The sequence below is a fragment of the Polypterus senegalus genome, chromosome 1 (assembly GCF_016835505.1).
Source record: "Polypterus senegalus isolate Bchr_013 chromosome 1, ASM1683550v1, whole genome shotgun sequence".
NCBI lineage: Eukaryota > Metazoa > Chordata > Cladistia > Polypteriformes > Polypteridae > Polypterus > Polypterus senegalus.
In genome coordinates, this window is record NC_053154.1 from 187,879,554 (window position 1) to 187,898,425 (window position 18,872).

An 18,872-nucleotide genomic window follows, 5' to 3' on the forward strand; every position below is an offset into this window, starting at 1 on the left:
TCAGTTCACGTGAGCCGCTTGGTGTTCATGCATTGAAGGTTCCTAGCTGTGCTGGTGCCATCTCGTGTGATGTCCACGGCTGTATGTAATGTTAGCTAAGACCCAGTGCTTAAAAGTTTCTCTCGCAGTTTCGATGAGTTTGTGCCAAACACCACCCTGACCATCTCATCTTCCTCTGCATAAGCAGAGTCCTTCACCCGTGAATATTTAACGGCAGTGTTTCTATTGGAATGCCGCTGACAGACGGCCTTATATGGGCAGGCACTAAATTACAAACGCCAGCGGCAGCCTGTCTATGAACTTAATTTAAACTGTAGGTTTACACCGTGCTTTGTTTCCGAAGTAGCCGCACTCATGAATATGGTTGTATGTGTCAGTCGCTCGCTTCTTATTGTTTCGCTGCCTTCTCAATTATATAATGCATGTTTTCTCCAGCTCTTTTTTGAGCTCTTCCTGGTTTTCTCATACTGCGTTGATAGTCAGTTCACGTGATTACGTGGGGGGTGTGATGATGTCACATGAAACTCCGCCCCCACATGGCCATCCAGCTCAACTCCATTACAGTATATGGAGAACAATAGCTTCCATTTATGACCATTACGCATAGAATTTCGAAATGAAACCTGCCCAACTTTTGTAAGTAAGCTGTAAGGAATGAGCCTGGCAAATTTCAGTTGGAGAATTAGTGATGAGTCAGTGAGGGCTTTGCCTTTTATTAGTATAGATTTTATATATATATATTTATATATATATATATATATATATATTTATATATATATATATATATTTATATATTTATATATATATATTTATATATATATATATTTATATATATATTTTTATATATATACAGTATATATATTTATATATTTAACCAATTTATTTTGCCACAGGTTGTCTCCAGTCAAGTTCTAAACATATTTTAAGGATATTTAAGGCAAACGGAATGCACCTGACCACAATCTGGAGTGCCACTGCAAAGTCCTTAATAAATTAGAGATTTCAGTTCTTGATTTTAATTGCTTTGCTAACCTCTCTGAAAACATATTTTCACTTTGTAATTATGGGTTATTGATTAATGGACAATAATAACAAATGTCTTCATTTAAAATGAAATCCACAAGACAATAAATTGTGAAAAAAGTGAAGGGGTCTAAACCCACTGTAGGTTATGTGGATTGGCTTGCTAAATTGGCCTGTGTGTGTGTGTTCATGTTCACCCTGTGATGGACTGGTGCTCTGTCCAGGTGGTTCTCCTACTTTGTGCCCTGTTATTGCTAGGATAGACTAGCTGCCCTCTGACCCCACCCTGAATAAGCAAGTTAGGAAAATGGATGAATTTCGTATTCAATAATAACAGTGATCATGCAATTAAATGCATTTGTAGAGTACATTAAATGCATGCTTTTTTTTACAGTAGTTAATAATGGCATGTGGTTAAAATCATATCCCTGAAAGACTTTGGTGGTTTAATAGCTGTCAAAGACAGCAGGTTCCAAAGCAATGATGTAAAAGTGGCACTGATTAGTTTCTTATTGTTAGTTTTTAGTTGTCGAAGGTATTTGACTAATTGTAGTTCAAATGCCTTGAACATAAAATTTTTGAAAGAAGTAAGTGATGGAAAGTAAAATCTTTGATTAATTTTAAAGATAAAATTGTTTGTTCATTTGCCTGTGATGGGGAGCATATCTGAAGTCTTGCTGATAAATGATAGTATCATTGAAATACAGAATCCTTATAATGTGTAGGTAGTTTAAAAGCGAAGTTGTTTTAGCGTACCGCAAACACAGCACATAATTCCTTTCCCTACTAAATGAATTTATAGGTGACTTTTTTTTTTCTTTTATGGTTAGCTCCCTTAAGCCATAGGAGAACTGAGGTGTCATCCAAGCTGCTTTTACGCGTGTATGCAGCTGTCTCTGAGTTTGACTAACTTGTATTAGGAATCTATTTTGCCATCAGTTGTGGCTGTTGGATGAGTGAAAGAGGAAAATAAACATGATGAAATGACATCTTTCAAGGTAAATTTGAAACCGTAAATTAATTTGTAATAGAAATCCCAAAGAATGTTTAACTGTTTTAAGATAGACACGTTTAAAAATCTCTAATATTTTTTAATTTGATATTTAGAAATTTAAAAAAATTCTGTGTAACATGCTCTATTTAATACATCTCAATGAAAACTGCACAGAACATTCTTAAATAAACAAACAAAAAAGAGAGATTGTGCACATTATTGACAAATTCCCTTGAAGAATAACTGTGCCACATTTAAGCAAAATTGGTTAACTGGGACCTGTGTTGTTCTGTGCAGACAAACAGACAATGAGACATGGCAACCACAGTAGGTGCATCTTGCATTATATATGAACATTCTTAAATAAACAACCAAAAAAGAGATATTGTGCTTTATACATGTAGATAGAGATTGTGTTGATCCTGGTTCAGTTGTACTGTTAACACATCCTGTCAATGTACTACGAGTTCATATGCATTGGCTCCTCTAAGATTGTTTTCATGTAATTTATCATTTCTTGAATGTGCTTCATGTTTCAATTTATTTTTTAACTTATGCTCTTGTATGCTTTATTAAGTCATACTGATGGTGATGGTGTCATTTGAATTCATTATATAAAATAAAGTGGATTGATTGATTCAGGAAAAATGGAAATGTGATTGTGGTTCAGCGATAGCACTGCTGCTTCACAATAAGGAGACTGGTGTTCACGTAACCAGTGATCCCTATGTGGAGTTTACATGTTCTTCCCATGTCCACTTGGCTTCCTCTTGATGTTCCTATTTACTTGTACAGTCTAAAGCCGAGCAAGCTGGGTGAATTAGCTTTGCTAAATTAGCCCTAGGTTGTGTTCATCTTGTGAAGAATTGGCACCTTGTCCAGGTATTTTTCCTGCCTTGCGTCCATTGATTGTTAGGAAAGGCTCCAGCTTCCCCGCGACCCTGCCCCGCAAAGTGGGTTAAGAAAATGGATGCATGGATAGATATTGCTACCCGGTAACCTTCATTATTACATATTTCATTATTATGACTTATGTGGAACAGAGCATCATCCTTTGGCATTTTTAATTTTTTTTTGCTTTTATCAGTTAACTTTAAATCTTTTGCTGCATATCCAGTTTAGGAACAAAAATGAGATAATTTTCTGTCAGTCTCTAGGGGTGACCCCATATGATCGACTGCAATAACATGCTGCCTGTGTTCCAGAGTATCTCCGAGAGGAGGTGGTTGTCCTGTTGACAGCACAGTTTGTGACACTCTTCAACCAGACAGCCTTGGAGGTGAGTGCATGCTCGATGCTTTGAGAAGTGTTGTATGGCTCTCAGTAAAATACTGTAGTTTGTGATACTCTTTGTACAGGTGAGAGTAAGGGTGGTGGTATAGAAGCAGTCAGCATAGCATTTACAAAAGAAATATTTATTGTAGCATCTGTCTGTAATGTTATAGGCACCATGGCCTGAGCTTATTGGATGAGCCACATCTCTTGCTAGTGCCATTTGTGCTTTTTTATAGACAATGGTGACACCCCTCACTCAGAAGTACTTCGGCTTCAGTGAACTGGAGAATAGTGTCATGTACTGCTTATGTGGCATTGAGGTGATAGGTGGCTTCTTCCTGGTGCGCTGGCTCAGCAGTCGTATATCTGACAGGATTATTCTTGCTGTGGGATTGTTAATCTGTAATGTCTCCTGCGTGTGGTGCCTTGTTTTCTTGGCCAGTCCCAGAGGTAAGTACTCCAGAAACTGTTACCCATATAAACTAGTCAATGCTGTGTCATTCTAGACTACTCTTCTCACCTTTAGGTGGACCACACTGGCTTTTGGCAGAGTTCATAATAGGGGTCTTCCTGCAGGTGCTGGGTCTGCCCTTTGTTGCAGTTTCACAGGTATCTCTATTCTCCAAGCTGACAGCCGAGAAGACACAAGGTGAGAACTACAGACTGCCTGAAATTCGGCTTTGTCTCTGAAATTGTTTAAATCTCTACTTACATCAAGGGTTTGGTTTAAACAAAATAGTTAGGGAAAACCTTTCCTCTTTTATTTACAAGTCTTCAGTTTTAGCAACACGCCAAAACAAGTTACAGTGTTTACTTAAGATAAAAGCCGAATGCAGCTCACAGTTAAAACAAATCATAATAATTTATTATTTGGTAATGGGCAATATAAAAGGGAGGCATAGGCCGGGAAAGATGTGGGGCCTTGCTAAAATTTGGCTAAGATTACTGCATGACCCTGCTGTCCTAGGGCTATTACAAATTAATTTACGGTTTCAAATTTACCTTGAAAGATGTAATTTCATCATGTTTATTTTCCTCTTTCACTCATCCAACAGCCACAACTGATGGCAAAATAGATTCCTAATACAAGTTAGTCAAACCCAGAGACAGCTGCATACGCGCGTGCAAGCAGCTTGGATGACACCTCAGTTCTCCTATGGCAGAACGTCCCTAAAGTGAAGGCTTGTCTTAATTCTAACAGAATACTGTATATCTAAAAACATTAATTATTCTATATTAACTGTTTAACTATTTCAACTTCCTTTTCCAACATTTGTACTTGTCTAGTGCAAGAAATTTATTCTTTGTGGAAAAAATCTTTTAGAATTTCCTAATGATTTACTTACTTAGTTTCTTTCACACCTTATTATACACTGGCTTAATTTATATTCCGTTTTTTTTTTTTTTTTTGCATTTTATTAAAATCAATCAAAATCCATACAAGCAAGTCAAGTTTAACAAAACTAGGTTTAAAACACATCAACCCCCACCCATGAAAAAGAGCTAGGCTAGAGTGAAACTTTAAACTAGTAAAAATAAGTAAATAAGTAAATTAATAAAAACAAATAGAATAAAAAAGAAGGGAGAGAATCTGCTTCTTCAATTTAAATGCTTATTCTAAAATGTTACTGATTAGATCCTGCCAGGTTTTGAAAAAGTTTTGTACAGATTCTCTAAGTGATAATTTGATTTTTTTCCAATTTCAAATAGTATATAATATCAGTTACCCTCTGATTTAAAATAGGTGAATTAGGATTCTTCCAGTTGAGCAAGATACTGTATATATTTGCGTATAAGTCGGGTCTTGAAACCCGAAAATTCGGTCATAAAGTCAGATCCCAACTTATATAACCGTTCAAAAATACGACACTTAAATTTTTATTTTTTTACATCTTCCTGCTTCCTCCAATCTCGCACCAGTTTCTCAGACACTAAGAAAGATACAATTTTGTTGCAGCAGCGCAGTTACCAATTTCTTTCGCCACTTCAACAACTTTTAACTTAAAACCAGCTTTATATTTTCTTCTGATCGATTGCTTCATCATAGATAAGGGATGCTCTTACAATAAAAGTGTATGAGGGTGTGAGATACAAAAAACACAAATCAGTGCAAATGTTGCTTCAGAATAGTTCGGAATAGTATTACCGTGTGGTCACGTAGGCAAAACATAGAAGAAAAAAATAGGCAATGTGCTCCATGGTTACTCTCTCAGGTGGGCGTTAGCATATCTCTTCGATCAATGGCGTGAGTTTTCCGCATTCGACTTGTATGACCGACATTATAAAATACCAGAAATAATACGGTAAAATCAAGCTCCTACTTATCCACGCGAGAACTTAAACACAAGTATATACGTTAAGTCTTTGTGCCAATAGTGAAGTAAAGGCAATCACGGTTTGTTTGTCCTTCTCCACTTTAATCTCCACCAAACACCGCTGTTAATGGGTTAGGAGGGATTGTGACACCAAGGCTGTCTAAAAGGTATTTAAAGATTTTGGTCCAGAATGATGTTAATTTGGTGCACGCTCAAAAACATGTGGCCTAGTGAAGCTGGAATTTGATTGCAATGTTCAAAGGGTGGATTTTGCCCTGGAAACATTTTGGATAATTTTAAATGAGACAGTTGTGCTTGATATATAATTGTAAGTTGAATAATTGTAAGTTTTGTGCATATGGAGCTTGAGTGTGCATTTGCTACCTTCCACTCCTTTTCTGAGATGTTGAGTGAGAGATCCTTTTCCCACTGTACGCTTGGATCTTTGAAAAGGAGGGACTGTAAAATGTTTTTATATATTATGGAGATGCTGTCTGCTGTCTGCAGTGTCCTCAAGACTGATCAATATTTTTTCCGGCATAGAGGTAGGTGCTAGGTGAGGAAAATTGGGCAAGGTTTGTTTAACAAAGTTTCTAATTTGAAGGTAGTGAAAGAAATGTGTTGCTGGAAAGTTTAATTTGGAGTGTAATTGTTTTCAAGATACAAAGACATTGTCTATGTACAGATCTCTAAGTGATTTAATCTGAATTTTTTTCCAGAAATTAAAAACTGCGTACGTTTGAGAGGGTGGAAAAAGGTGGTTCTCGTGCAGTGTTGCCACAGATAAAAGCTTCCCTATCTTAAATTACTTCCTACAGGTTCCATATTCTGAGTGAGTGATGCACAATTGGGTTGTTAGTATACTGGCGATGACTCGTACATATTTTGGGGGTATAAAGCAAAGAATATAAAGAAGTACTGCAGGTTTTATTTCTATTGCGGACCAAACCTGTGTATGTTCATCTATTTATGTCAATGTCCAGGTTTTTATAGCTTTTATATTTGCCGCCCAGTAATAAATTTGAAAGTTAGGTAGAGCAATGCCACCTTCTCCCTTAGGTCTTTGTAGGGTCGCCCTTTGGATATGTGGATGTTTTGAATTCCAGATAAATGAGGTTGTGGTTGAATCTAATTTCTTAACAAATGATTTATTGATGTATATTGGAATGTTTTGAAATAAAAAAAGAATCCTAGGTAGGATATTCATCTAGACAATGTTAATTCTTCCAGCTAAAGTGAGATGAAGGGTAGACCATCTATGCAAGTATTGCTTCATTTTTTCCATACTAAATTTATATTCTTATTGATATTTTTATTTGAGACTTCATTATATTGTATTGGGCATATCATTATAATATCATTATAATATTCATGAAATCATCTTTTAGGATTTTTTTTATTTAACTATGTGGAAACATAACAGTCCTGCACAGAGGTCAAAAAGCATTTAAATAGCAAATTTAGACAACATTTAGTTTAGAAAAGAGATTCTTACCATTTTTCCTATTATGACCTTCCCCATCTTTTTGGCAAAAAATACAGTGATGTGTGTGGAAGAAATTGTTACCTTAAATATATATCTATTAATAATCAACCTGAAGAACCAGGCAGGAGGAAGCTTGTCCACTACATGTTTGATTTTCTCTTCAGCAAATGCTTGAAGAAGGAGCATCCTGCTACAGCAATCTACTAAGGGACAGTGCCCTGGGCAGAGGTGGTCAGCAAATGTTCAAAGAATAAGAGCAGAGTTCTATATTTATAAACAACTAAATTTTCATAACAGCACTGAGTTATTGCATACACATCACCTGACATTTATTTTGATTGTTTCATTAGCTTACATGTTCAAATAACATATTTAAAAAAAGTTTTATTTCACTATATTTTTGGTCTGTGCAATACTTTTCAATACTTCTTCAGTTCCCATATGTGTGACATCTGTCAGTTCTTACTGAGTACATGATAGTCAACCAACTTCTTGAACCATCACCCAGTATCGTGTTCTTTATTGTTCACTTGACTTCTTTCTGGTTTCCTGATATGCTTGAACAACTTTCTGGCATTTATTAACCTATTTACAATACTTATTTGATAGATATTATATATTTATTTTTAATGTATTGCAAACCAAAACACTTCATGCACAAACCATGTTCCCCTTAAATATATAAATTATTCTGTCACATGTGAGACATTAAGTAACCACCCATAGAAACGTTTGTCTTTCACTTTTTTCAAGAGAAAGCTATCCTATCATCATTTCCAGAACATTGAAAAGATAATGGTGATCTTATTCTGAAAAATTACATTAAAAAGCACATTTTGCAGTTATTTGAAATATTTAAATGAACATAAAATGTAAGTACTTTGTGTGTAAAAATTGGTACATCCCTACCTTTTATCACTTATCATTTATCAAATTAAAATTAGGTGCACCCAAACATGTGGAAGTAATCAGAACATCCATTTGAAAGTAACTTGGGAGGCATTGCCATGTACAAACATGAGAAACCTTTGGTTTGGTTTGAACATTTGTTGGGTGTGTCTACATCATGACAGCATCAAAAGAGATCTTCAGAAAATAATTGTTGATACCTGTTAGACTGGGAATGTTTTTAAAGACATTACCCATAATTCTGCAGTCGAACACTCCACTGTCTGAAAGACTATCTACAAATGTAGAAAATTTCAAACCACTAGAAGTCGATCTAAGCCAGGTCATCCCATCAAATTCAGTCCAAGAGCTGAAGGATACATGCTTATCCTCTAACAGGAGAAATCTGATAAACTCTTTCAGCCAGTAATCTGCATCATTTATTGCACCTGCAGCACCAAGCTGAGGATGGAACATTCTTCACAGTAGTCTGTTACAGCATGATGAGAAAGGGTCACAGAAACAAAACATAGAAGTTCATTTTATAAACTATTTAATTTACATACAGTGTCAATCAATGCATTCATTTCATACTTTGATTGGTTAAAAGACATTAAAAGAGGTGTCTAGCAAAGAGCACAACCAGCCTAAATAAAAGTCTTTCTCCATTATATCCTTCTTCTTCAATATTTCTTAGTTTAGATATTACCCTTGAAATCACCATGTATGTGACAACTGTCCCGTTTTATTGTTTACAAGACATCTCCTGATCTAATCATACATTTCGTGTATTACATCAACCTGCTCCTGGTACATTCTTGTCTTTGTTGTTCACTTGACCTTTATCTGGTTGCCTGATGCCAGAGCAGGTTTCTGGCATTTATTAACACTTTTACTCTTCTTAGACGGATGCTGTGTTTTAATTTGGAAAGCATATACAATCACCATATCCTAAATGACTACACAACCCCTAAGTTTCATTTTGCTTCAGCAGGGTTTACAGGAAAATCATGCTTTAGTCAGTGTCAACCATCCAACAGAGACAGCACAACTTTATGCTGTATGCAAGGTCAAGAAGGAAGAATAATCTGTTGTCGGGAAAGAAAATTTATGCAGGACTAAAATTTGCCAGAGAATGCCATTCTATAGGAGAAGAGTTGGACTATTAGAACAGTCTGTTCCAGTGAGACAAATCTAGAGCTGGTTGGCCACAATACCAGACCAAATAGAACCCCATACCACAACCGTAAAGCATGATGGTGAAAGCATAATGGCTTGGGACTGCTTCTCTGCATCAGGCCTGGCCAGTGTACCATCACAGAGTTAACCTATGAATTCCATACTGTATGAAAGAGAATTAGAGGAAAGTATGAGGTCTTCTGTGAAAAAGCTGAAGCTAAGCTTTAAATGGATTTGCTAACAAGATAATGATCTAAAACACTTAAACACACAAAGAATGGATCACAATGATTACATGTAGGAGTATGGAGTAAGAAAAAATTCTAAACATCAATGTAGGAGACTGTTAAACAATTACAAAAAGTTACTACAAAAAGTTAAATTAGATCACCTTTATCTGTCAGTATAGAAATGAAGATCAAATATCAATATGTGCCAATATGTTAAAGAACACACAACACTTCAGGAGATGCACTTACTTTTTTACATCACTGCATTCATGGAACCAGTCTAGAATATAATTCATAAAAAGATCCTAGTCATTTTCACTTCGAACTTATGCTTTTATAATAACCTTATAGTGAATTACTAGTGCACATCTAGTGCAAATTTTTCATCCACTAACTAAATTATTTGCACCATTCCCTTGCTAAGGTTGCAGCTCTTTCCTAAAGCTGTCACATTGCTCTCTTTTTAATAAAACTGCTCAAGTCCACTCCCTGCAAATTTCCCCTTTCACACTAATGGCATAAGCAGTAGTGTACACATTGTAAGGTGGAGGGATTCTACCCTCACAGGAAATACTGCATAGTCAAAAGATACCCTTATTGTAGGGCAGGTTGATTGTCTTTGGATTTGGTTGGTAGGTCAGCATTGTCATTGTATGTGCACTTGCAGCTCTGGCAATAAGAAATCATGCACAGAGGTGTTATGGATTTGTGCATGAACTAAGATATTTCTATGATTTTTAAATTAATGTTATTGTGTTTTGCAATCTTGGAGCAAGTGTGAAGGTGTTTTATTTTAGAATGTGATAGCCAGTTAGGAACATATTAATAAGTGACCCATCCCATTTTAAATTTTCTTTCTCCCCATGATTGATCTGAATATTGGTTACCTATGTCCACCATTATTCCATCAGGTAAGAATTTCATTCTGTATATACTGCTGTCTGTACATTTTATAACTAACATTCTCAATCCTATTTAATCCAATTCAGGGTGATGGGTAGATGCATCTATCTTGGCAGTACTGGGTGCAAGTCAGGAAACATTCTTGGAAAAGGTGCCAGTCTAATACAGGGCAAACTCAAGCACATACACACACACCTACTCATCCATCCATCCATTATCCAACCCGCTATATCCTAACCACAGGGTCACAGGGGTCTGCTGGAGCCAATCCCAGCCAACACAGGGCACAAGGCAGGAAACAAACCCCAGGCAGGGTGCCAGCCCACCACAGGGCATGCACACACACACACACCCACACACCAAGCACACACTAGGGACAATTTAGAATCGCCAATGCACCCAACCTGCATAGGCCAATTCGGAAAATGGACAGTTAATGTAACCTGACAATTTTGGCGATGTAGGGGAAAACCCCGTTCAGCTATGGAGAGAACTTTCAAACTCCAAATGAATTGGGTTCAAAATTAGCCACAAGAATTGCATGTCTTTTGGCCAGTAGGTACCATGTTATGTGTTTGTTATTCAACCTGGTAAAAAACCAAAGCATCTTACAAGCAGAGAAGTTTGGTTGATTACATACATATGCATGTTAAGGTAACTTGCTCAGCTTTAACACACTTTGAGTCAAAGGAGAGGATTAAACTTAGATACTTTAGGTTTTAAGGTCCAGGGCCTGATCACACTGAGTCAAATTGAAACATGCTTGCTTTGTTCTTTTTTTAAATCTCACTTAAAATGCTTCAGAAGAATGTCAACAAGGTCTTATTTTGTTTAATAATTGTCATTTATGTCAGGTTAAGTAAGGAATCAACATATTTCCATTTAGAGATATGTGTAATCTTTTATGTGATGTTTTGGGTTTCATCTTAAGCTGAAGATGTTTCTCTTTTGGTGTAGAGTATGTCTAGTTGTACTGTATACTAACCTTAAACCTTCTTTAATCATTTTATGTGTTTATTAGCTCAGGCCACTTTGCAATACTGCTGTTGTCACCCCCACACCTACCTAATATGTCTTACTGTCGTTGACCCAGCCTTGTCTTGGGATATTTCAGTTCCTAAGCCCACAAAGATCCACCATGCATTACTCTAACCATTTATTCTCATGCCTTGTCTCATGGTATACATCCGATTGTTGTTCTTGGCTGCTCTAATTACTTCCCATGAAAAACTAAATTATTATACACTATATAACTGCCAGGCCCATATATCCCCATTGGCATGTCACCAGCTGAACTTTTCAGCATTTTTCATTCCCTTGCAGAACAGAGGTACAGAAGAATCAAGTACACTCAAACTCTGGAGACGAAAACATGAGACAGATTGCTTTGTGCTGTACTGTGCCAAGTTATGAGCAGTAACGCATCCAAGTCTTTCATCTCTAGCACATTCTTTACACTTCATTGTTTATATATTCAATTCAAAACTGCTTTCTGTCATGGTCTAAAGGATATACAGTGCCTTGGAAAAAACATTCAGCCTCAGACACTATTAACAATTTGTTGTCTGAGATTAGAATTTGAAATGGATTAAATGACTTTTTCCCATGTGAAATGAAATGGAAAATGTCATAAACATTACAATTTTTACATAATAAAAAATGAAAATGATCAGATTTAAAAGGTATTGACCCCCCAGTGTAATAGCAAGCTTACGTTTGATCAAGTACAAATCTATTACTACAAGTGACACAATTTGTTGATGGAATCCATTTGTGCAGGAAATTAGCGTATTGTCTGCTTCAAATTCATCTGTGATGATTATTCCCTTTTTATTCTGTACATTCTTACAATTTAAGTTTTGTATCACAGGGTTCTGACTATAGACACGCCGAAGTCTGGGAAAGGGTACATGATCATTTTACATTTGTTGAGTTCAGTGTATAAATAAAAAACTATGCTTGTTACTATAAATCCTCTAGTAGTCTGTGGCTACAGCTAAAAAAAGATGTTTATGGATCAGTTCTCTCCAAGGTATTACATAATGAGGAACTTTATGGGACAGATATCAAGGAAGATGTTATAATCCACATGAGTTGGGGATGGCGGGAAAGGGGCTTAGGTTGGAGAAACGTCATTGTAAATGTAGTTTTGCAATGTCAATTTGTGAATTATCATGGTAAGTCTCCTGATCTGATGAGAGAAAACAAAAAAAGTATTTGGCCTTAATTCAATGCAGGATATGTCTTTAATATTCTCATACCTGTATGTCAGCCAGATCAAACTAACTCTGACCATAAATAAAGTATGGTGGTGGCAGCCTCCTGTTATGAGGCTGTGTTAACTGGAAGGATATACAGAAAATGAGTGGGATGCAATGCAGACAAATACTGGATAATACTGGATAAAAGGTTGTCCCTCTCTGCCAGAAAGCTGAATATAGGGATGCTGTGTGTGTGTGCCAACAAAGCAGTAAGCCAGAGCAACATTGTAGTGGGTTAAAATTAAGAAAATTGATGTTTTTGAGTAGTGGAGGCACTTACCTTAATCCCATCATAAATCTATAGTAAGGCCTCAGCATTACCATCCATCACCTTTCCCAAACTAACTTAACAAGGCCACAACGATTCTACAACGTGGAAAGGAAAAATATTGCTCCATGATGATGTAAAAAGCTAATAGAGCCTCATGCAAAAATATCACTGGCTGTCAAAGGTGGCATCTGTGTGGAGTATGCATGTTCCTCCTTGGTTGGTATAATTTCGATTTATTGCTAATTTTAAATTATTGAATGATTGTAGCTGTGGAAGCAGATGTGACCTGTTGTGTTCTGACACCTTGTCAAAGATCCTTGGCAGGTTCACAAAACAGATGGATGTGTGTAATGCCTCTTCTGGAATACTGTGTGTAGTTTTGGTCTTCATATTATAAAACATAACTGCGCTAGTGGAAGCTCATCGAAGAGCTAATAGATTTGTTCCAGGACTATGGGATTTGAGCTACTTGTGGAAGTTTTGAATCTTTTCAGTTCAAAAGGTAATGCAATGGAAAGGTTTAAAAATGAAGAGAATCCATACTGTTACTTAGACACAGATGGAAGTTGGTTTTGGGTACATTTCTCACACACATTCACTTTTTCTTCAAAGAGTCACAGATACATGAAATAAGTTACCAAGCAGTGTGGTAGAGAGAAATAGTTTTATAATCTCCAAATCTTGATAGTTTGAAAATTTGAGATGAATAGGAATTGACAAGTTCTTTTTGGCTAAATGACCTGTTTTATATTTTTATATAGAGTTTTGATTTGGTTTTAAGTTCGAATTATTTTACAATGTAATATGCTGATTTAACTGATTACTTTATTTTTTACCTGATCTTTATTGAGTCATTTTTTCTTTATTATTTAATTATATATATATATATATATATATATATATATATATATATATATATATATATATATATATATATATATATATATATATATATATATATATATATATATATATATATATATATATATATATATATATATATATATATATATATATATATATATATATATATATATATATATATGCAGTGCATCCGGAAAGTATTCACAGCGCATCACTTTTTCCACATTTTGTTATGTTACAGCCTTATTCCAAAATGGATTAAATTCTTTTTTTTCCTTCTGAATTCCACACACAACACCCCATAATGATAACATGAGAAAAGTTTACTTGAGGTTTTGGCAAATTTATTAAAAATAAAAAAACTGAGAAATCACATGTACATACAGTGGTGTGAAAAACTATTTGCCCCCTTCCTGATTTCTTATTCTTTTGCATGTTTGTCACACAAAATGTTTCTGATCATCAAACACATTTAACCATTAGTCAAATATAACACAAGTTATATTTACGCCAGATGTAACGGGACATTTGCCTTCCAAAAAGTTCAACTTTTGTCTCATCAGTCCACAAGGTATTTTCCCAAGTCTTGGCAATCATTGAGATGTTTCTTAGCAAAATTGAGACAAGCCCTAATGTTCTTTTTGCTAACAGTGGTTTGCGTCTTGGAAATCTGCCATGCAGGCCGTTTTTGCCCAGTCTCTTTCTTATGATGGAGTCGTGAACACTGACCTTAATTGAGGCAAGTGAGGCCTGCAGTTCTTTAGACGTTGTCCTGGGGTCTTTTGTGACCTCTCGGGTGAGTCGTCTCTGCGCTTTAGGGGTAATTTTAGTCGGCCGGCCACTCCTGGGAAGGTTCACCACTGTTCCATGTTTTTGCCATTTGTGGATAATGGCTCTCACTGTGGTTCGCTGGAGTCCCAAAGCTTTAGAAATGGCTTTATAACCTTTACCAGACTGATAGATCTCATTTGTTCCTGAATTTCTTTGGATCTTGGCATGATGTTTAGCTCTTGAGGTGCTTTTGGTCTCCTTCTCTGTGTCAGGCAGCTCCTATTTAAGTGATTTCTTGATTGAAACAGGTGTGGCAGTAATCAGGCTTGGGGGTGGCTATGGAAATTGAACTAAGGTGTGATACACCACAGTTAGGTTATTTTTTAACAAGGGGGCAATTACTTTTTCACACAGGGCCATGTAGGTTTGGATTTTTTTTTCTCCCTAAATAATAAAAACCATCATTTAAAAACTGCATTTTGTGTTTACTTGTGTTACATTTGACTAAAGGTTAAATGTGTTTGATGATCAGAAACATTTTGTGTGAAAAACATGCAAAAGAATAAGAAATCAGGAAGGGGGCAAATAGTTTTTCACACCACTGTAAGTATTCACAGTCTTTGCTCAATGCTTTGTTGATGCACCTTTGGCAGCAATTACAGCTTCAAGTCTTTTCGAATATGATGCCACAAGCTTGGCACACCTATCCTTGGCCAGTTTTGCCCATTCCTCTTTGCAGCACCTCTCAATCTCCATCAGGTTGGATGGGAAGCGTCGGGTGCACAGCCATTTTAAGATCTCTCCAGAGATGTTCAATCAGATTCAAGTTTGGGCTCTGGCTGAGCCACTCAAGGACATTCACAGAGTTGTCCTGAAGCCACTCCTTTGATATCTTGGCTGTGTGCTTAGGGTCGTTGTCCTGCTGAAAGATGAACCGTCGCCCCAGTCTGAGGTCAAGAGCGCTCTGGAGCAGGTTTTCATCCAGGATGTCTCTGTACATTGCTGCAGTCATCTTTCCCTTTATCCTGACTAGTCTCCCAGTTCCTGCCGCTGCAAAACATCCCCACAGCATGATGCTGCCACCACCATGCCTCACTGTAGGGATGGTATTGGCCTGGTGATGAGCGGTACCTGGTTTCCTCCTACACACTTATACATATATGTGTGGGTAAAAGTAGGTTTACAGTTGTGAGTACACAACAGACAGAGTTAATTCTTGCATTATTATTTTTTCTTGTTCTTCTTCTCCTCCTTATTTATCTTTTAGGTAATTTGAGCACTTACAAGACTGTATCTACGTCCACTGTGACATTCATTGGCAGTAATAAAGCTATTGTAATAATCATAACCTGCATGTCTTTTTCCATACGTGTGTGTGTATGTGTGTGTGTGTGTGTGTATATGAATGTATGTGTAAAATCAAGTAGTCATTACATGCTTTAAGCAACCATAGGTGTTTTCTTATTGGGCTGGTCTCTGTTTCTTGTCTCCTGAATATGCCCCATCTTATTACCTTATATGGCATTGCCATTGACATTTAATTGAATCCTCTGATTAATTATTTTGTAATCTGCCACATTCATTGGACCAAAGGCAACACAATGTAACAAGTACAATTATGTCAACTAATGCAATGTAATTTTCTAACAGGACACTCTGGTTTACTGCGGAGCCTAACTCCACTGAGAAAAAACTGCTTATTCTGTCCTCTGATATTTTAAATGTACCGAAAAGGACAAGGTGATCCATCTTCTTTTAGCAGTATTTGGTTTTTTAAGCATAAACAAGAAATTGAAAAGCTGAAGGAAAGAGATCATGCATTGCATGTTAGAGTTGTTTGAATAAATTACTTTACACCATGCACAAATTAAGAGTTTCCATGGCAAAATATGAGAATTCTAAAAGTGATGTTGGAAAGTTGAGGAGTGTGTCATAGATTCTAGCCACACTTGACTTTTCCTACTACTTTCAGAACCCACCTGCCTGTCACATTCCAACCCCCCTTGTGTCTTTCCTATATTATATTGTATCTCCTACGACTTTACCTTTTCTTATCATCTTAGGGTTTAGCCAGGGTCTACGGCGCTCTGTTGGTGGTTTGGCTACAATACTTGGCCCTTTGTGGGCAGGAGGTCTAACTGGCAGCCTGTATATCATGATTGGTATGATGATGGCCCTCCTGATTCTGCTGACAGTGAGTGTTGACAATTTTCAACATCTGTGGTTACTCTAAACTAAACTACACCAGGCACTAGATTTTCTTATGACAGCGGAGACCTCTTTTAGGTGATGATGGCCCTATCTTTCAAGTATCTCGTGGAGCCGCATGTTGGAAATGATCAGACAGGGGTCCCAGAGGATTGTGGGTAAAGGTGCCTGAATGAGTGGTAAGTAGGCTGTTCTACGTTACATTTACATCATACAAACAGCTGTGGATGCGTAATGGTTCACACAGCTCTGCTGTTTTCCTTTCATTTGCAGCTGTCTGACCCGAGGGTCTCTCTGGACAATGCCGCTCATAGATCCAAGGCAAAAAGGATACAAGACCACCACTGCAGAACCAGCTCTTGAGTGACCCACCTCTGAACTACCATGCCCCCCGTCCCCCATCTGATCCGTTCAGCCTGATTTCAATATACACGCTTGACATCTGTGGCACTTCATCTACAGAAGTGGAATGTGGGATGTGCTAGGGAGTGTGCTAATGAAGGTGATAGTCTACTGGGGTGCAGAACTGCTGTTGCTGGATGTTCTGGTATTAAACTGTACCACGTCAAACTGTCTGTGTGTTGTCTGTCTATGTGCTTGGTGTCTGTGACTTTCATACCACCCCCTCCCATTGGGAGCCCACCACTGTCTGATGTGTGTATGTTGAACGGAGAATTTTACTGATTGTGTAAAACACCAGATCAAAGAATTTCTGTCAAAAATGTGTTTTTTTTATTTTTATTCTTCTAATTAGCATATTTCAGGTATTTAAGAAACAACTATTTAAATATGAGAACTCAGTGAGGGTTATCTTGACATGGGTTTTCATCTTTTCAAATCTTCCAACTCTACATTTGGCAGAATGTTTGCATATGAACTTTATATTTCTACATAACAGGAAAACCTGTTGAAAGTAAAAGTAATTGGGAAGTGTGACATTCTGGATTTTAATTGCCAAGAATAAGTGCCTGTCATTCACACAAAAACCAAGAAAGCAAAGGTGAACACTTCAGTGTGGAATAGGTTAAATTAATTGAATTTCTTTTGTTTTTTTTATGCTTCTTCTTCTATTTTTACTCATAATTTGATACATTTAACTATTTTCTGATCCACCCCTGGATTGCAGAGAGCTGGGGCCTTTTCCAGCTGGACACACTCACACCTACAGTATACTTATTCTTTAGGGCTCAACTTATACAGTATTTGCCACCCAACCTAACATGCATGTCTTATGTGTGTGAAAGTTAATCTCAGGCAGCAAATGCTCAGGGCAGAGCTTCAAATTCTGTGGTTATGCAGCAGTACTGTTGATGGATGGATGGCTGTTTCAATATTGTTTCAAATATGAGTTCTTGGTTGTCTCATTTTTAAAGTAGATCACCAAAAGGCATTATGAATTCCTGCTGAATAGTCCTCAGAAGCTTGAAGTAGACAACAACAACATCAACATTTATTTATATAGCACATTTTCATACAAAAGGTAGCTCAAAGTGCTTTACATAATGAAGAATAGAAAAATAAAAGACACAGTAAGAAAATAAAATAAGTCAACATTAATTAACATAGAATAAGAGTAAGGTCCAATGGCCAGGGTAGACAGAAAAAAAACTCCAGGCGGCTGGAGAAAAAAATAAAATCTGTAGGGATTCCAGACCATTAGACTGCCCAGTCCCCTCTGGGCATTCTACCTAACATAAATGAAACAGTCCACTTTGGATTTAGGGTTCTCACGGAAGGACTTGATGGTGATGGTCACGTAGACTTCTGGCTTTTGATCCATCCATAATTGTTGGAACATCTTGATGCTTTGAGTAGGTGGTGGTGGCGCAGGCTACCACCACAGAGAAACCGGAAAAAGAAACAGAAGAGAGAGTAGGGGTCAGTATGGATTTTAGAGCCACCGTGAATAGTTATTATGATGAATTGAACCTACAGAGTATCAGGATTAAGTTAAAGTGAAGTTATAAGAAGGCCATGTTAAAGTAATGTGTTTTCAGCAGTGTTTTAAAGTGCTCTACTGTATTAGCCTGGCGAATTCCTATTGGCAGGCTATTCCAGATTTTAGGTGCATAGCAGCAGAAGGCCGCCTCACCACTTCTTTTAAGTTTAGTTGGAATTCTAAGGAGACACTCATTTGAGGATCTAAGGTTACGATTTGGAATATAAGGTGTCAGACATTCCGATATATAAAATGGGGCGAGATT

At 36.9% G+C, this 18,872-nt stretch overlaps 1 protein-coding gene across 1 annotated transcript in view; it reads left to right on the plus strand.

Annotated features, from left to right (window-relative positions):
- mfsd8l1 (major facilitator superfamily domain containing 8-like 1) overlaps nucleotides 1-17,243 on the plus strand; it is a 37,903-nt gene extending 20,660 nt beyond the window's left edge. Inside the window, exons 7-12 of the mRNA XM_039764580.1 lie at nucleotides 3,223-3,296; nucleotides 3,529-3,742; nucleotides 3,819-3,941; nucleotides 16,524-16,654; nucleotides 16,747-16,847; nucleotides 16,942-17,243. Of these exons, the coding sequence (XP_039620514.1) occupies nucleotides 3,223-3,296; nucleotides 3,529-3,742; nucleotides 3,819-3,941; nucleotides 16,524-16,654; nucleotides 16,747-16,830 (626 nt within the window). The 3' untranslated portion in view covers nucleotides 16,831-16,847; nucleotides 16,942-17,243. The remainder of the gene's footprint in view (nucleotides 1-3,222; nucleotides 3,297-3,528; nucleotides 3,743-3,818; nucleotides 3,942-16,523; nucleotides 16,655-16,746; nucleotides 16,848-16,941) is intronic.
- Nucleotides 17,244-18,872: the final 1,629 nt, after the last annotated feature.